Here is a 13,911-nt window from a genome sequence, read left to right on the forward strand (position 1 = left end):
GCTGTCACAAAGAAAGAGCCAAGAATGCGAAGAAATAAGAAGGACAACAAGAACATCGAATTATCGACCGGAATGAACCTGGGCAATAGTTTTTGGGGGCGGAACTCTAATTAATCCTTACTGTGGTACTTCTACAATAAAAGAGTACCCTAAAATGTAAAACCCCACGAGCCACGACACCCTCGTTCGCCACCTAACGCCTCGCAAGGTCCTATCCTACTTAAATCGCGCAGCCTCCTTAGTCCTTCCCCAATCTTACTCCTCCCATCTGAGTTCCTTAATTAAAATTCAAAAAACAATTCAATGTCGTCGGCCAGAATTAGTGGAGGTGTTTCTCTGCCGGATAGAGGATCCAGCAGCAAGAGCGGCGGAGGTGTAATATCTCGAATGGCGTCATCGTTCTCCCAGTCTCCGGTGGTTTATCAAGGCAAGCGCGTTGCCTCCGATGCAGCCTTCGTTACTAAGAAGCTTCTCAAGAGTACTGGAAAGGCCGCGTGGATTGCCGGGACTACTTTTTTGGTCCTCATCGTTCCTCTCATCATTGAGATGGACCGCGACCAGCAGCTCTCCGAACTCGAACTTCAGCATGCCAGCTTGCTTGGTTCCTCTCCCTCCGCATCTGGACCCCAAAAATAAGCGATATCGAATAGCTAGCTAAGTTCACTATTATTCGATGGCCAATTATTTTGTTTCCCCTTTTTTTTTCTCTCTATATATAACAAACAAGAAAAAAAATAAAACTTTTTGACGGTTTTAACCATTCCAGAATCGTGGCTTTGTATTTCTATGCGTGAATTTGGATTTTTTTTAAAAATTTAATTAGGGTTCCTTCAGTTTGTTGTGGATTGAAAAAAAAGTTACTGTTGAGTTGGTTCCAAAACGAAGTAGTTGCCTGCTTCAAATTCGGCTTTAACATATACTCGTCGTTTTTTGAAATGTTTGCTATGCCTGCAATATTTGCTTGTAAGCATGTTTGCTGCTACATAAATCGAGTGATTACTCGTGGGTTTTTAGTTGAAGATTGGCAACTTTGAATTAGCGTTAAGCTCATTTGAAGGAATAGATGCACTGGGAGTCTCTGGGACCATGTCTTGAACAATTTATCATCTTTCATTATTTAAGGTTCTCGGAAGACGGGTACTTGGGTAGTAATCTTTCTTACTATCTTGTTGGTTTTTAATGAACTTCCAAATCAATGGTAAAGAAGTAACTTCTAAGATTCGAAATGTGGAGAGAGTTCCAACATTTGTAATACTTACATTCCATACATTTTGTTCAGTTAGAGCAGATTTAAAATTTTTGCAAATAAACTAAGAAAAAGGTGCCTAAAGGTAAGCGCGTACCCATCATTGGTTCCATGAAGTAGCTTATCAACTTGTTCTGAGTGGGTTATCTCTAATCTTAAGCTTTGTTGGTAGGGGAGAGAGTGATTACTAATCAGAGACAAGTTACATCCCAGGAAATTTTTGGTACGGACTGACAACTTACTTTTGAACTCACCCTTGACTTGTTTTGTTACTCTAGCTGTTTGTTCTCAAAGAACCAGCATCAAGGTACTCATGTGTAAGCTGGAATCATTTACACCCTTACTAAGGAGTCCGATTGTTGGTTGAGATGATGAGTTAGCTTTTGGTTTTAGTTCCTGATGTGCCGGAGTTTGTCCGTCAAACATAAATATTTTGTTTCTCTTGGGCAATAACCTCAGGATTATTGCGTAACGCTGGTCCAGCAAACTGTTACCTTTCTTTGGCTACAAGGACAAAACCAGTTATCTATCATTTTTCTATGGTGTTGTATTCTTGTTGGTTAAACCATTGCTTTTGCTGTGCTATGTGCAAGAAATCTTCACTAGATTGTTGCTCAAAGCGTCACGGTATGATTCCTGGCCTATATGATCCTTCCTTTTAGCATCCATTCCCAGGTTGTCGTGTACCTGTATCTGCCATGGGGTAGACAAAGTGGTTTGCCCCTCACCTGAGTATTTTGTAGCTGAAACAACAATCAAACGTAAAAGAGGACACCATCCTCTGTATTGGAATCGACGAGCACCAATAGGTTTCTTAAGGTTGACGGTCTGAAAAGTTTCAAATAAACGTAGTACAGTACAAAACTCTGATTGATTTGGGCATCAGCTGTTTTTAGCTTACACATTTTGCAGCTGCCATTTTGGACAAGCCATGTCTATTTTCTGGGTTGAAACCAAATATCCCCTGGCTCCTTCCTTCTGCAGCTACTATCTGTTGAAACAGTGCTAGATAATTCCCGCAGGGAGCATCAGAGCAGAATATATTTCTTTAGCCGTCTAGACTTCTAGGTTACCCGGTTAAAACTGCTGTTTTGCCTGTGGCTGGTTGGTGATGGTTTACCTGCTGCTGCAAGTTTGGACTGCAGAAGAGGAGTAAAAGGCGAGAAAGATTAGGTGCTGGGCGACTTTTCTGTTTATCAGAATGGGAAGATTGTGATTCGTTACCGGTTAAAAAGAAAATAAAAAGGTACTGGTCTGGAGTCTGGACCTCCCTTAGGCCAGCCAGTGCTGAAAGAAAGAGAGGATATCTACACGTCTCTTAGGGTCGATTAACTTTTTGAGAGCTTGAAATAATACCAAATTAGGTTCCAGTTAGGATTTAATGTTTGTCCTCTGCGAATGATTGATTGGTTCTGAAAGGGCATGAAACGCATAAAAACCATCTGTTGAGCGTCCGCTTGGAGCGACAGTGGAGCCCCTATGGCTACCTCATTCTCAGGCCCATCGGCAAAGCAGTTTCCACTTACCCGCGGTCACTGCTTCTCTTCTTTTTCAAGTTTTGATATACTTTAGGACTTTTTAGGTTGCCGCTTTAGAAAAGTTATAACAAAGCAGAGAAAAAGAAAAGAAAACATCTAAAAGCAAGTGATGAGGAGATGAGCAGAGAGCTTTGTCCCATGTGTGTGTGTGTGTGTGTTTTTTTTTTAATAGTGAGTAATAACAGAGCATAAAGGAAACCATTCAGCCAACAAGAAGGAAAGATCTGGCAATTGATTTATTTTACTTGAGCATAATTGAACCACCAAAACAGTAGTAATTTTCACTGGGATCTTCTTTTGTCTATAACATTTACTTTCCTTGGGAGCATAATTGAACCACCAAAAGAGATGAAAATCATTTGCTTTTCCCAGTGTGAAGTGGAGAACCCAGTCAAGCACTTCAAATCGTAAAGGCACTGCCAATTCACATGTTTGAATCAATAATAATATACAGCTGCTGCCAGGAGGACGATTGCCAATCAAACTACAACCGATGCCTAACACACAACTATCCTTGATTAGTTAGTTTCCCTGTGCAGCAAGTATGATATAGAGACAGCTGTCCAGCTTTTGTGAGCAAAACAGAAAAGAAGAAAAGACGCGACAACTTGGATGAGAAGAAAACTCTGAAAGGCTCGGTTCCACTGCCTGCCGCCACCCTTTGCCTGGTGCTTTCTCTTTAGGATTCCCCTGTGAATATACACACTCTCTCTCTTGATTTTGAAGACCTACAGTTTACACCTCTCTTTCTGCCAATTTTTTTTCCTTCACTCCTTCCTTCTTTCTTAATAATCTGCAATAATGAATGGACAGTCGCAATCACAAATCAACTAATAACAAAAGGACGAAAAAAAAAAGGGTGATAATCTGGAACCCTAGAGATAGAAAAGACTCCTACTCGAAGCATTTTGATTCATCGCATTAATATTAATATATTACTAATATAATGGTGCACGACGGCAATGCTACAAAAACTAACCTCCTGTATACTTGGGCCGACCTTTTTTATTCAGTGCTGATCTCACAACTGAGAGAACTGCAATTACCAAGCCAACCCCCACAGTCCCTCCCAACACAATAGCCACCGTCTTCTGCGTGTTTGGCCCTGTTCCTACACCAGTCCAGTCAAAACGCACGCCACAGAATTAAATAGTACTAAGCAGACTAGTATCGCTTAAACATCACATTTGTCATTTGTACAGAAAGATAGTAGTGATAGAGACATCAACCAACCATCATCCTCCTCATTATTTTCTTTCGTTGGATCAAACTTAAATGATACTACTGGTATCAAATTTCTAAGCCGCGCCGCGCCACTAATAAATTCAAGATCAATTAACAGATGGAAAGCTATCAGATTTCCCTTTACAGAGAGTATCATGTATTTACCTCCTGATCCCGACGATGACAGTGATCTGGGGGGCACCCCATTGGGGTAGTAAGTGTAGCTAACATAGCACTGTTGAAGATATATCTGAGCTGAAATAGAGGCGGGGCATTCACTTTTAGCCCTCTGGCTGGCGGCTTTCACGCAGTCCGCGCAGTCCCCGCTTGCTAGATCGCCTTCACACTGGCCCAACACATACACCGACTGGTACCCACCCGTGTAAAACCCATTCCCACTACTCCCCACGCCCTTGCCTATCTCCCCCAAAGCCGCGTCCAATCTATCCTGAAACCCACTCCCACTCGCCTGAGTCGACCCACAAATCTTGAACAGCAACTCGGTGGCGCTCACCTGCCTAAACCCCGACGCCTCGTACCTTAAATAACAGCCTCCCAGCTGAACTCTGACGGCAATAGCATTGCCACACAATCTCCGGGACACGTCCGGGGTTCTCTTCACGCAATTGTTGCAGTCATTACTGGAGAGGTCACCTCTGCATTGGAACAGCCCAGTGATGGCTGATTGGCCCTGACCGCTCGTGGCCTTGTAGAACTTGGTTGAGGAAGATCGAGAGGTCAGGGTGTCCAGCAGATTCTCGAGGGACCTTGAGTAATCCCCAGTCGGGTCTTGGAATTTTTGGTCGGCGCATCCTTTGTATACCAAACTTGTGTAATCAGCAGAAAACCCCAGATTGATGAACGAAGTTAAGAGCAAGATGGAGAGGATGCAAGAGGAACCCATTTTGAAGAACTCGGATGATTGTTCAAAACATCTGAAGTCCTCTAGAAATCTTGGGAAGCAGTACTTGGGGTTATTATTACCATATAGAGGTTTTAGACTTTTAGTGGGGGTTCTAGTATTTTTTATTTCTGGTGGAGAATAGGAACAAAGGAAATATTGACGGGGATTGGAGATCGGAGATTTTGTGATTTTGTGCAGGTTATGGTTCCGGGGCTTGCTTTTGGTCTTTCGCCTTTTTAAGTACCTTCTTCGCTTGTTGCCAGTCCAATTCGACAGTTGGCACACCGTAAGGCTTTTGATCATTAAAATATTTGAATGCAATTAGTTGCTTAATTGAGATGTTTAACATATTTGTTATTTGTTAAAATTTATTTATGATCTATAGCTGCACACAATATCATTAGCATTAGTCGTTTCGTTGCCTCCCAGGTACGAGCGAGATGGTTCCTAAGGGAGATGAAATGATGTTGTCATTTGGATCCGTCTTTCGTTAGTCTGGACTTGATTGATTAAAGTAAAGTCTTCTTGAGCTTTGATCAAGGGTGCTTTTGATAAAATTAAGTCTTAAATCTGAAATTTAAATTCATTAAATTATTAAATATTAAATCTAATACGTTTGAATATATATTATATTCAATGCTTATCACTTAATTTTAAAAACAAATTTTGCCTAAAAAATTCAGTGTCACTTAACTAATTTAGATGTTCGATTTTTTTTTTTTATCAAACGGTCTGAATATGTTAAGATCTGAATCCATTAAATTTAAATGCTAAACTGGATTATCAAACAAGACCTAAATTTTACGAGTTTAAGTTAATGATTGAAAGTAATAAACGAAAGGAAAATATTATTTACATTTTTTTTAATTAATCACATATTTACTATCAATTCAATCATATTATTTTTATTTATTAAAATTTATAATAAAAAAATGATACTAGTGCAAATAACAAAAAATTGAAATGGAATGTATATAACATTTTCCCATGCAAAATGGTAAGAATCTCTTGGTGCACCACGGTACATGCGTATCGGCCCCCGGAGAGGCAGTATTCTCGTTCCTCTGTCACGCCTTCGGCGTGAATCCCTTCGAAAAATGCATCAACTGTGTGGTCGTGGCACTCGTAAATTTTTCCAAGTAAAAATATTTGGCGTATTAGACTATCCCCTTTTCTTCGAAAAAAAAAAAGGATTGCTTTTATTTCTCACTCATCCAGTGCATTTATACAGGGCTAAAAACTCCCATGGTCCATGAATTTTTTATTTAGGGCATCCCCAGTCCTCCAACTAATAAGTGTGATTTTATGATCGAGTAGTCCGGAATGTGTTTTCTCTGAACTTTAACAACAAAATTAGGCGAAAGAATTATAAATATGCATATTTATTAATTAGAGAACAAAATATACATATTTATTAGTTAGAGAATTAAAAGGGTATTACTAGTAAAGTTTAAGGATCATCAAGGTTTTTTGCCCACGTATATATGTGTGTGCGTATGTATATATTACAAAATAAGGGTTTTTAGTATAAACCTTCTCAATATGCTTCGAACTTCTTTATGCCTTTTTTCTTTATTTTTTGTTTATTTTAATACAGTTAAAAACTTTGAAATAGTGGAATTAACTAATTCTAGTAAGAATCAATTTTAAAATTTAAAACTTTTCCGGTATCTCCATGTTAGATGTATCAACTGAGTCTTTTTATAGACTCGTATACAGCACAAGCCAAAATACTGTATTTATATACTATTGTTACATCGTTCAGAAAAAAGAAAAAAAATATTCAAACTTAAATCTGCAGTGTATCAATGCTCCCCCATTTACACGTTATTCCTTTTTTCAATTTCAATTTCCAAAGCCGCTCTATCTATTTGATATGCACGAAGTGCGGTGAGAGTATGCTTGGATAGTTTATTATTTGCACAATTTATTTGATTATATCATATACTCTTTTTTTAATTATCTTTTTATTTTGTATGTATCACATTAAAAAAATACTACACTGTTTTTTTTTTCAAAACTTTTTGTTTCAAATAATCTCTTATCCAAACACACGGTTTTCTTTGTTTTTTGTCTGATTTTGTTTTGTCTAGAAGCAAGATTAAGTATAGTTAACACTGAAAGTGAGTAAACCTTGGTCATGCACAAAGAAAAATTAAGTAGAATTAAGTATACCTTGGTGACAAAACCTACAGTTTGAGTAGTGATAGATTTTAGCTTCTTTAGTGATAAAAAATTATATATAATCGAAGCACAAAAGTAACAAAAAAATCACAAAAATTGACTTTTTAATATTAGAATTTCTAAATAGTTAAAATAATTAACCGAAAACAAACCCAAAGTTCGTCTATGGAGTATTTCATATTTCTTTACAATTTCTTTAACGCTCTATTTGCCTCTTGACATGCTACAGGCAATGGCTAAGCTCCATCAGCAAATTGTGGCTATGATAAAATAAGTCGAGCTTTTCATGTGTATAATTCACGTATTGTGTATGCACGGCTTCGAATCTTCTGTTTCCAAATTAGTCTGTATCCTCTCTGTCCCTTATTTATACAGTTGCCACGTATCTCTAAATTTTTGATAACCCAAACTCAAACAAATCGATAATAATAGATTGACAAGTTTATTCAAACCAATTAAAACAGATAATTCAAAATATTTTTTTATTTTTATTTTAACAAAAAAAAGTCTTGTTGGTCATAAGCGTAGAAATCAACTAAAACTCTTTTTTATTTTTTATCCCAAATCATTTTTTCCTTAAACCCTAACAAGTACTTTAATTTGAGTTATCTATTTTAATTGGTTTTGAGTAAATTTGTTAATCAATTATTATCGATTTGTTTGAGTTTGAATTATTAAAAAATTAAAAATATGTGACAACTGTACAAAAAAAAAATATATAGGATAAAGACTAATTTGAGGACAAAAGATTCGAAGCCGCCCATGAACAGACTAAACATCATGAATGTCAACCCAAGCACCTTAGATGTGCTTCAAATTTTCAAATACAGACACGTAACTGGATACTGACGGTTGACGTCGTTCAGAACGTTATCCAGCTAGGAGAGATGAAGAAAGAGCCCTTTTTCTCTACTTTTCCAAGTCTTCTGCCACGTCATCGAGGCTGAATCCGCATCCAAGCGTGCGTGACCAAGTGCCTGTATGCGGGTGGGCAACCGAGTAAACCGAGAATATCCAAAGCTCCGAAATTATTCGCCCACTTTTACTTTCTTTAACCATGGAAATACCCATGCACAGACGCGCCCCGATTCATCTACTTTCACACTCGCTGCTGCTCCGATCTTCTCCCTCCCAAAATTTCCCAATTTCACTCTCTCTTCTAATTATGCCCTATTTCTCCTGTAATCCCTCCTTTCTCTCTACAGCTCTCTCGCTTGAGTGGCCTGCTAAACTTCATATTTGCCACTCTTGGTAAGGATGCGATTCATGGTATTATATTGTCTGCTTCTCATCTGGGCATTTTGTCTTTACTCTTTTCTTGTTCTTTTTTCGTTGTCTGTCAAAGATATGAATGTATTTATCTGATTCGAGCTTGGAGTATATCGTGGCTTGCCAGATGGATTCATGTTTACTTACATTGCTGCTCTTTAGTAAGATTTGTCACCGTCAGCAACTCATTTATAGGCACACCAACTGTTCGATTCAAGACAAGCACTAGTGCATGTTTAAACGGGAATGGTAAAGATTCAGACTTTCATCTTGCATGGTGCCAATTTCCTCGTGATCTGTAGGGGGTCAGCAGAACATTTATCGTCTAATGGTTGTTAGTGGGTGTTTGGGAAAGAAAGAAAATTATTGCTGGGATTTCCGAGATCCATGCTTATATTGTATGAGTTGAGTTCTTTTGTTAACTTCCCTTAGCGTGGTTAGTACTCTAGCATTGCTGAATTATGTTGAAGTTTATGCTTATTTCTTGAGGTTTTGTTCATGGGATGATTGTTTGACCGCAAAAGGGGCTTTGTTTATGAAGATCATCGAGGGGCTCAGCTTCTTCTCAGCTGTTCTTTGGACTTTAGGTTGAAACGGTTTCCAAAATGACTTTGGAGATATGTCTTAGAGTTTCTGGTATTTTCATATGCAATTTTTGTTATTGTAATAAGCAGAACTCACCACTCGTGGCAAGCAAAGGATGCTGGATGACTTATATTCCATTGTGAAACAATGATACCAGCATTCATAGTTAACATATGTGTTTGATTTGCAAGTGGGGTAATTTATGTAACAGATTTACTTTATCCCAGGCGTTTTATCTCCATCAGAATCTAAGTTCTGAATGGTCCTTGGAAAATTTTCTTGTGCTAATTATAGAGTTTCTTCTTTCCATGTGTCAACTTTGTCGCATTTTACTTATCATACAATTTGTTAGTGATTAATGCTCATAGATTATAAAACATTGGAATTTTATTTTATGAGCATCCAGTTCTGTTTGAGCTGCTTGTTGAGGTCAGCTTGACTCATGGTTTCTCTTTGTTTGGTGGGAAGTGGTGATTTGAATTTTGGCACCTCTCCAAGGCATCGATGGTACTTTGGCTTTGTGCATTGCCTTTTAATTGTTGACACTGGTATAGGCAACATTTGTTGCCATTGTTTCTTGTAAATGCATATGTTTATGATTTTTGTTCTTCACCTGGCTTATGGATTTGGGAAAATGTAGGTAAGTTCAACAATTGGGAAGGCTGCACTTCTAGTTTGCTGGTGTTGGCAATGCCTCCCAATCCTAAAGTTGCAAAAGCCTTTCGTGCTATGCGGGATCTTGGAATTTCTGAAGAGAAAGTGAAACCAGTCTTGAAAAATCTCTTGAAACTGTATGATAAAAATTGGGATCTTATTGAAGAGGAAAATTATAGAGCTCTTGCTGATGCTATATTTGATAGTGATGAAGCAGAGGTGGAGAGTTAATCATACCTTGTTTATTTTATACTTTTCTCAATCAGATTCTTTCATTTGTTTTTTCCCTTTGTTGTATTTGTTCTTCTCATCAACTTCTCATGCAATGGGTTAACTTTTCACTTCTTCTGCTTCAACGGAATCTTTCAGGCTGCAAAAAGGAAGAAGGAGCTTGAGAATAGCAAAGTATGGGCTTGCTTGTATTATCTGTGTCTTGGCTTTGTCTAAGAATTATAATTAGTTTTAACTGACTTTTCCCTCATGTGTGCTTGTTTCTTTGTTTGCTCCTTTTTACTTTGGCTAGCAACAACGAGCTGTGAGGGAACAAGCCCAAGAGCCAGATGACCTTGGACGACCTTTGAAAAAGTTGCGCTCAAATTACCAAGGGCAACCTTCAGAGTGGCACAATAGCTCTACTCTCTTGGCTGCGACTTCTCTCATAACCCCCAAAGATGAGCCAGTTGAACTACCTGAAGAGCAGCCTGAGAACCAGAAGCCACAGATGGTGAGCACAAAGTTATTGAATAATGGAAACAGGATGATTGAGTCCCACCATTTATCATGCCGATCACTAGAGACGAATAAAGGACAGCAACCTGTTTCACCTAAGCCTTTGACATTCAGAGAAAGAACTGATACATCTCAGCCTGTTAGTAATAACCAAAGCCAAATGAATATGACAATTGAATCAGTTGCTGTTCCCCATCCACCGAGTCTTGAAAACAGAGGGAAGGAGGCTTTGTCACCCCATTGTATTTCAGAGAAGAAAATGTTGGAATCTGAGAGATCATCCCAGGCGGTATCCCAGGAGAAAACTGTTGGTCGTCAGATTTTGGTGCAGCCAGAAGAAGAGCCATTAGCTGGTGATGCTCCAGTATATGATCTTCAAGGTACAACTTACCCTCTCTAGTTCTGCAAACTTGTTTGTTTGAGACTGACATTTTTATCGAAGAAAAGTACATCAGTTTTTTTTCACACCCAACATTATGGCTTGGAATACATGAATTGTGTTGCAGGTGTATTAGGTCTGGGATGGAATTTTCAACTCACATTCAGCTTTTAGCTCATGAGTGCGACATAGAAACTTATAACTGCTAAATAATCTTCCCTTCCTGTTTTTTGTGATTGATCAAACTTCTTTTGATGCTCTTGTTGAATTTTTGATGACATGTATGCCTATCTTTCGGGATAAAACTTTTTCACATTATAAAGAATCAAAATTGTTATTCTTTTTTAATGTAATTTTGTAGTCTACTAAACTAAAAGGAGCTTGATTTATGTGCATATTCAACCGGATAAGTCAAAGATTTTTTTTTCCCTAATGTTTAGTTTGTGAAGTTTCTAATGTTCAAGTGAGCATGGTCTTTGGTTTTTGTTTCAATTCCAACTTAAGTTACATGTGGGCATCTTGCATTAGCAGATTAAAAAAGTTTTAGATGGCCTGGTTTGTTTGGATTGTGAATTATTAGAGATATTTTTATTGTAGCACTTCTTGTGATGTGATGTATGTGAGATAAAAAGGTAATTGGGAAGATAAAAAGGTGTGTTGGAAATTGTAATGATGATGTAAGCAAATATATTTTGGCAAATAAACCACAATCCAAACAAAGCCGATCAGATGCATGTCAGTTTGCACCTTCTAGCGTTAGATTTTAACAATCTTGATTTTCATAGAGACATCCAAAGAGGGAGATTCTTCAAGGAAAAGCTGTTCAGAAAGAGTACAAAATGGTCCTGTACCTTTAACAGCAGAACCCCAAGTAGGAAAAGATACGAGTAATGGTGCTGCTGCAAAGGTCTCGGATAAATCATCTTCTCAGCTGGAGATTGCTTCGTCATCCTTGGGAGAGGTGAAAATTTGTTTGAGCTACAATATTTCTCCCCAAAGACCTGATTTTCATGTGCCTAGTTTAGCTGCAGTAGTTAAGCTGGTCGAGGAAAAATATCTCAAATCGCACAAAAACCTGGACGCAAACTTCTCCCTCATGAAGCTGATGGAGGACATGTGTGCGGGTGTTGTGGAACTAGGTTTTGACTCTTGTAATAAATCAGCAGAAACGAGTTGAATAAAGAAGATGGGTGACAGCAAGAAGACCTGTTGCTGATGTTGCTCCATTTCAAGTTCAACAAGATGCCGACGTCTAATCGCAAACCAATTCTCTTCCCTGTCAACATTTTTTTTTTTAAAATAAACATTCGGTTTATCAAGTTCTAACATTCATTCCTTTTACATTAGCGCTAATTGCTTGATAAATTGTTAAGTACATGAGAGTCATGCAAGTTGAGTTCTTTATTTGTCTGATTTGTTTAGTACTCCAAGTTTAGCTGAAGAGATTTTGATTTAGTAATTAAAATTAAGGCTCTGTTTGGATTAGTCATTTTTTGAAAAACAAGTTTTTCATGTATAATGTTATAGTAATACACAAACAAAACAACCTCAAAAATATCAAAAATAATTTTAAAAAAACACAAAAAACAGCCTCAAAACACCAAAAAAGCCTCAAAAACATGAAAAGCATCAAAAACAGATCTAAAAAAAATAATCTCATTTACAGTAAAAATTTTTCACCTATATTGCTACAGTAAAATATTTAAAAAACGGCTAATCCAAACGGAGTCTAAGACTTTAGAAATTAGAAGTTTTGGATTCAAATTTTCCTTCTCATTACCTTTTACTTAAATTTTATTATTCTCTTACTTTACAAAAAAAAAAAAAAATCTATACTTTTGATATGTTTACTCAAATTTAAAAAATTTTAAAAAAATAAAAAGGTGTTGGCCTTATAATTTTATATGTATTCAAGTGATCACCTAGTTAGCCAAGCTGTCGGCATGAGCTACACTTCTAGAGAGAAAACTGGGGGATTTGTTTCCTCTGTTGGTGAAAAAATGGAGCTTCTATCAGATGGTGCTAGGACATGTTGATACACACCAAATAAGGGTGACGGTTTCATTTGTCCAAGTGCTCTGCCACATCATCCTAGTTACTCAGCATGAGACATTTATACACGATCTGAAGTGCCGTTACGCGCGTGGTATGCGCGTTAAGAACTGGTGTGGTATACAAGTATTTTTCTTTTGGTGCTTTTCCAAGCGTAAGGTGATTGCAATTTTTTTCTAAAAAATTTTATATTTTTTATAAATACATTTTTAATCATTTTTTTATTTCATATGTATTAAATAATTATAATATACTTTTCTTTATTTTTCTTTTAGTGATTTTCCAATGTTTTGTGTTATATAATTATTTTTAATGTTTTCTCAGCTTTAAAAGATAGTGGAGGATGGGGGGAAGCGGGAAAGCAGCTAAGATCTTCTTTTGATGGTAAGTTTTTGACAACAAAATAATTAACTCTACAAGATAAGACCATATTACAAGAGTGTAAATAGATAACACAAAAAAAAAAAAAGGACCTCACATTTTGTTTTTCTATTATTATTTTCTCCATAATCTGATAATTCCCATGAATCTTGTATTTTGTAAAGCATCTCCCAATTTAAACATTTATTGTTTAGCAATACTGATTAAATTCATGGCACTTTACTTGTTGTGCTTTGATGTCGCATGCAACCTTTTCTTGACACAAAAAGAGAAAAAAAGAATTATTATTAACAAGTCTCAAATCCTCCTTTTTTTTTTTTTTTCCCTGTAAGGATTAAGCGTCCCTTGAACAAACCTTAAATAAAAAAAGGAGAAAATATTTAGGATACGGTGAATAAAATTGAAGTATGAAAACTGTTGTCACTTTTCATTAAATTATTGAATTGTTATGAAAACTTGTAAAATCTAAATTTTAAATTCATTAAATTATTGAACTGCTAATCACTCCCACTGAATATGATTCAATTGAATATATGTTACACTAAGTAATACGTGAATAGTGTATCAATTACTTTTGAAAATAAATTTTGCTCAAAAAATATAGTTACACTTAATTAATTTAAATTAATTCAAAAGTTTAATATTTTACGCATTTAAAATTAAGATCTGAATTTATTAATTAAATATTAAATTGAGTTATTACATAGCTCCTAATATCGCAGTTAAATTGTATACTAGTACCCAAAAAAAAAAAAAAAGAAAAGAG

General features: G+C 36.7%; 3 protein-coding genes across 7 annotated transcripts; 2 read left to right on the plus strand and 1 right to left on the minus strand.

Annotated features, from left to right (window-relative positions):
- The first annotated feature begins 139 nt into the window (after positions 1–139).
- LOC113714555 (mitochondrial import receptor subunit TOM9-2) lies at positions 140–880 on the plus strand. The gene has a single exon (XM_027238463.2). The coding sequence runs from the start codon at positions 304–306 to the stop codon at positions 634–636; it is 333 nt and encodes a 110-aa protein (XP_027094264.1). The 5' UTR covers positions 140–303; the 3' UTR covers positions 637–880.
- Positions 881–3,115: 2,235 nt separating this feature from the next.
- On the minus strand, positions 3,116–5,177 carry LOC140037576 (plasmodesmata-located protein 2-like). 3 transcript variants are annotated; one of them, XM_072081987.1, is made up of 3 exons: positions 4,174–5,177; positions 3,764–3,889; positions 3,116–3,577 (listed from the first exon to the last, which is right to left on the minus strand). In XM_072081987.1, exons 1-3 carry the CDS (start codon positions 4,910–4,912, stop codon positions 3,570–3,572), a joined length of 873 nt encoding a protein of 290 aa, XP_071938088.1. In that variant the 5' UTR covers positions 4,913–5,177; the 3' UTR covers positions 3,116–3,569. The 3 variants fall into 3 exon arrangements, with proteins under 3 accessions (XP_071938088.1, XP_071938080.1, XP_071938094.1); XM_072081979.1 differs by having other exon boundaries at positions 3,764–3,895; positions 4,174–5,174; XM_072081993.1 differs by lacking the exon at positions 3,764–3,889.
- Positions 5,178–8,136: 2,959 nt separating this feature from the next.
- LOC140037594 (probable inactive histone-lysine N-methyltransferase SUVR2) lies at positions 8,137–12,053 on the plus strand. 3 transcript variants are annotated; one of them, XM_072082036.1, is made up of 6 exons: positions 8,142–8,347; positions 8,442–8,614; positions 9,591–9,823; positions 9,974–10,009; positions 10,128–10,713; positions 11,498–12,053. In XM_072082036.1, exons 3-6 carry the CDS (start codon positions 9,641–9,643, stop codon positions 11,887–11,889), a joined length of 1,197 nt encoding a protein of 398 aa, XP_071938137.1. In that variant the 5' UTR covers positions 8,142–8,347; positions 8,442–8,614; positions 9,591–9,640; the 3' UTR covers positions 11,890–12,053. The 3 variants fall into 3 exon arrangements, with proteins under 3 accessions (XP_071938140.1, XP_071938137.1, XP_071938133.1); XM_072082039.1 differs by lacking the exon at positions 8,442–8,614 and having other exon boundaries at positions 8,137–8,347; positions 10,840–11,592; XM_072082032.1 differs by lacking the exon at positions 8,442–8,614 and having other exon boundaries at positions 8,143–8,347.
- Positions 12,054–13,911: the final 1,858 nt, after the last annotated feature.

The sequence above is a fragment of the Coffea arabica genome, chromosome 1c (genome assembly GCF_036785885.1).
Source record: "Coffea arabica cultivar ET-39 chromosome 1c, Coffea Arabica ET-39 HiFi, whole genome shotgun sequence".
NCBI lineage: Eukaryota > Viridiplantae > Streptophyta > Magnoliopsida > Gentianales > Rubiaceae > Coffea > Coffea arabica.

Coding starts and splice junctions, on each gene's coding strand:
- LOC113714555 (XM_027238463.2), top strand. CDS start 304: ATGTCGTCGGCCAGAATTAGTGGAGGTGTTTCTCTGCCGGATAGAGGA.
- LOC140037576 (XM_072081979.1), bottom strand. CDS start 4,912: ATGGGTTCCTCTTGCATCCTCTCCATCTTGCTCTTAACTTCGTTCATC. Junction 3,896..4,173: donor GTCATCGTCGGGATCAGGAG/GTAAATACATGA, acceptor GGACTGGTGTAG/GAACAGGGCCAAACACGCAG.
- LOC140037594 (XM_072082036.1), top strand. CDS start 9,641: ATGCCTCCCAATCCTAAAGTTGCAAAAGCCTTTCGTGCTATGCGGGAT. Junction 10,010..10,127: donor AGGAGCTTGAGAATAGCAAA/GTATGGGCTTGC, acceptor TACTTTGGCTAG/CAACAACGAGCTGTGAGGGA. Junction 10,714..11,497: donor TCCAGTATATGATCTTCAAG/GTACAACTTACC, acceptor TGATTTTCATAG/AGACATCCAAAGAGGGAGAT.